The 2,367-nt window shown below is 36.0% G+C and overlaps 1 protein-coding gene across 1 annotated transcript; it reads left to right on the forward strand.

The window, feature by feature from the left end:
• The first annotated feature begins 640 nt into the window (after nucleotides 1-640).
• LOC142519312 (germin-like protein 5-1) lies at nucleotides 641-1,630 on the forward strand. Its single transcript, XM_075622283.1, has 2 exons — nucleotides 641-902; nucleotides 1,022-1,630. The coding sequence occupies exons 1-2, from the start codon at nucleotides 776-778 to the stop codon at nucleotides 1,558-1,560; spliced, it is 666 nt and encodes a 221-aa protein (XP_075478398.1). The 5' UTR covers nucleotides 641-775; the 3' UTR covers nucleotides 1,561-1,630.
• The last annotated feature ends 737 nt before the right edge of the window (nucleotides 1,631-2,367 follow it).

The raw sequence follows: 2,367 nt of genomic DNA on the forward strand, positions 1-2,367 counted from the left end.
ATCACTATATATATACATATATACATACATATATATATTTATATATATTAATTTAAACGGGTATTCGGGTCGGGTGTGGGTCGGATTATATCAAACCCGCCTCCATACCCGAACCCGAAAATCCACATACCCAATTACCCAATTATTTAATCGGGTTTAAAAATCCCTCCATACCCTCTTCTATTCGGGTCGGGTATCGGATCCTCTAACGGGTTCGGAGTAAATTGCCATCCCTAGTTATTGTGAAATGCGTTTCTTGTTTACGCCACCCATGAAAATTTATTTTTTTATGTCAAAATTATTATTTTTTATTATAAATATGTACAGATTTGGCACGTTTCACATATAAAGATATGTGATATTGTCTCACAATATATCTACTCCAATAATTTTCGGCCTCGTAAAGCTCACTAGAGAACTCGATATATATATATACAATAAATATAGATTTATAAATTAGAATAAACGTTTTAGAATGCAAACAATGGCGTAGGATTAGCTTAAGGTCTAGATTATATTTATTAAGCAAATATCACATAATAAAGTTGAATTTCTATGTTGAAATCTAATATTTTTAAGTAACTTTGGGTTTACGAAGCAGGCAACATGTTCACGCCACTTCACCTACAAACTTTTAGATTCTATATAATCTATCCATTCGTACCCAAAGAAAGACATCCATTCATTCTTCCAACTTCAGCACTTTCTCCTTGCTTATAATTACATCCTTTTCAAGAATTTTTGTTTTTAAACTGTGACACGATCGAATCTAGCAATGGCTGCTGCTTCTGCTGTTATGTGCCGAGGGATACTGGTAATCATGGCCGTAATCATGTTAACCAGCAAAGCTTCTGCTGATCCAGATTTGCTTCAAGATATCTGTGTTGCTGATCTTACTTCTGGTACTTTGTTTGAATTCACCCATCATTAGTTTGTGAATTTTTCATTTGAATTTCAGCTAAGATTTGTATATTTTTCGTTCATCGTCGTTTTCGAGTTAATAAAGAGGCAATTCTGACAGATGTAAGATTGAATGGATTTGCTTGTAAGTCAAACGTGACGGCGGAGGACTTCTTCTTCGCCGGCCTAGCTAAGCCCGGAGTCGTCAACAACTCCGTTGGGTCGCTGGTCAACGCCGCTAATGTGATGAGGATTCCGGGTCTTAACACACTCGGCGTGTCCCTCTCACGCGTCGACTACGCCCCGGGCGGTCTCAATCCGCCTCACACGCACCCACGCGCCACCGAGATCGTGTTCGTTCTCGAGGGAGAAATTGACGTGGGCTTCATCACCACCGCCAATGTCCTCTTCTCCAAGACTATCAAGAAAGGGGAGGTCTTTGTTTTCCCCAGAGGTCTGGTCCACTTCCAGAGGAACAATGGCAAGGTTGCTGCGGCGGCGATCGCGGCGTTCAACAGCCAGCTCCCCGGCACGCAGTCCATCGCCGCCACATTGTTTGCAGCTTCGCCGCCGGTGCCGGATAATGTTCTGACCAAGGCCTTCCAGGTTGGGACAAAGGAGATCGAGAAGATTAAATCCAAATTGGCACCCAAGAAATGATTAATTTATTCTTTTGTCCAATTAGTAGTCAGCAATTGATAATACTTGTTTTGATTTATCTTTTAAGAAATTTTTTAAAAAAATATTAAGATGTAATATATATTTTTAATAATTTTTTGAAAATATGTAAGAATTTAATTTCACTTGGCATGTTCAATAAAGGACGAAGTTTGAATTTCTAGAAGTTATCTAAAGTTTCTTAATATTTTTGAGGTAAAAAAACCAAAATCAATATGGTAAATTGAATATTGCATCCTATATAGGGATGTAATCGAACCGAGCCGAGCCGAACTCTTGAATGTTTGAGCTTGGTTCGTTTATAATCGAGCCGAGCTCGAGCTTTATTTAACGAATATATGCATGTCTCACGAGTTTATTCAAGCATTTATCGAGCCTAAACAAGCTTAATAAATATGAATTATATATTTAAATTTCATTAAATTAATTAAAAAGTAAATTATATATTTAAAGAAAAATATATTATTCTTATTAAAATTTGTAAATTTATTATAATAAATAAATTTAATAGATTTTTCTATATATTTCATAAATAATATGCAAAATCAATAAATCAAATATCAAAACTATTATTTTTTCATCTAAAAGATTACTCATGAACTTACCAACGAACATGTTCACGAGCTAACAAGCCGAATACTGGAAAACTTGAGTTTGGTTTGTTTATCTTAACGAGCATCATTAAACGAGCTCAAACGAGCTTTTATCGAATCGAGCTTCGAATAGCTCACAAACGGTTTGGTTCGTTTACATCCCTAATCCTATACATATTATTGCGTAATAATTAAG

The sequence above is a fragment of the Primulina tabacum genome, chromosome 11 (genome assembly GCF_025594145.1).
Source record: "Primulina tabacum isolate GXHZ01 chromosome 11, ASM2559414v2, whole genome shotgun sequence".
In the NCBI taxonomy this organism is placed as follows: domain Eukaryota; kingdom Viridiplantae; phylum Streptophyta; class Magnoliopsida; order Lamiales; family Gesneriaceae; genus Primulina; species Primulina tabacum.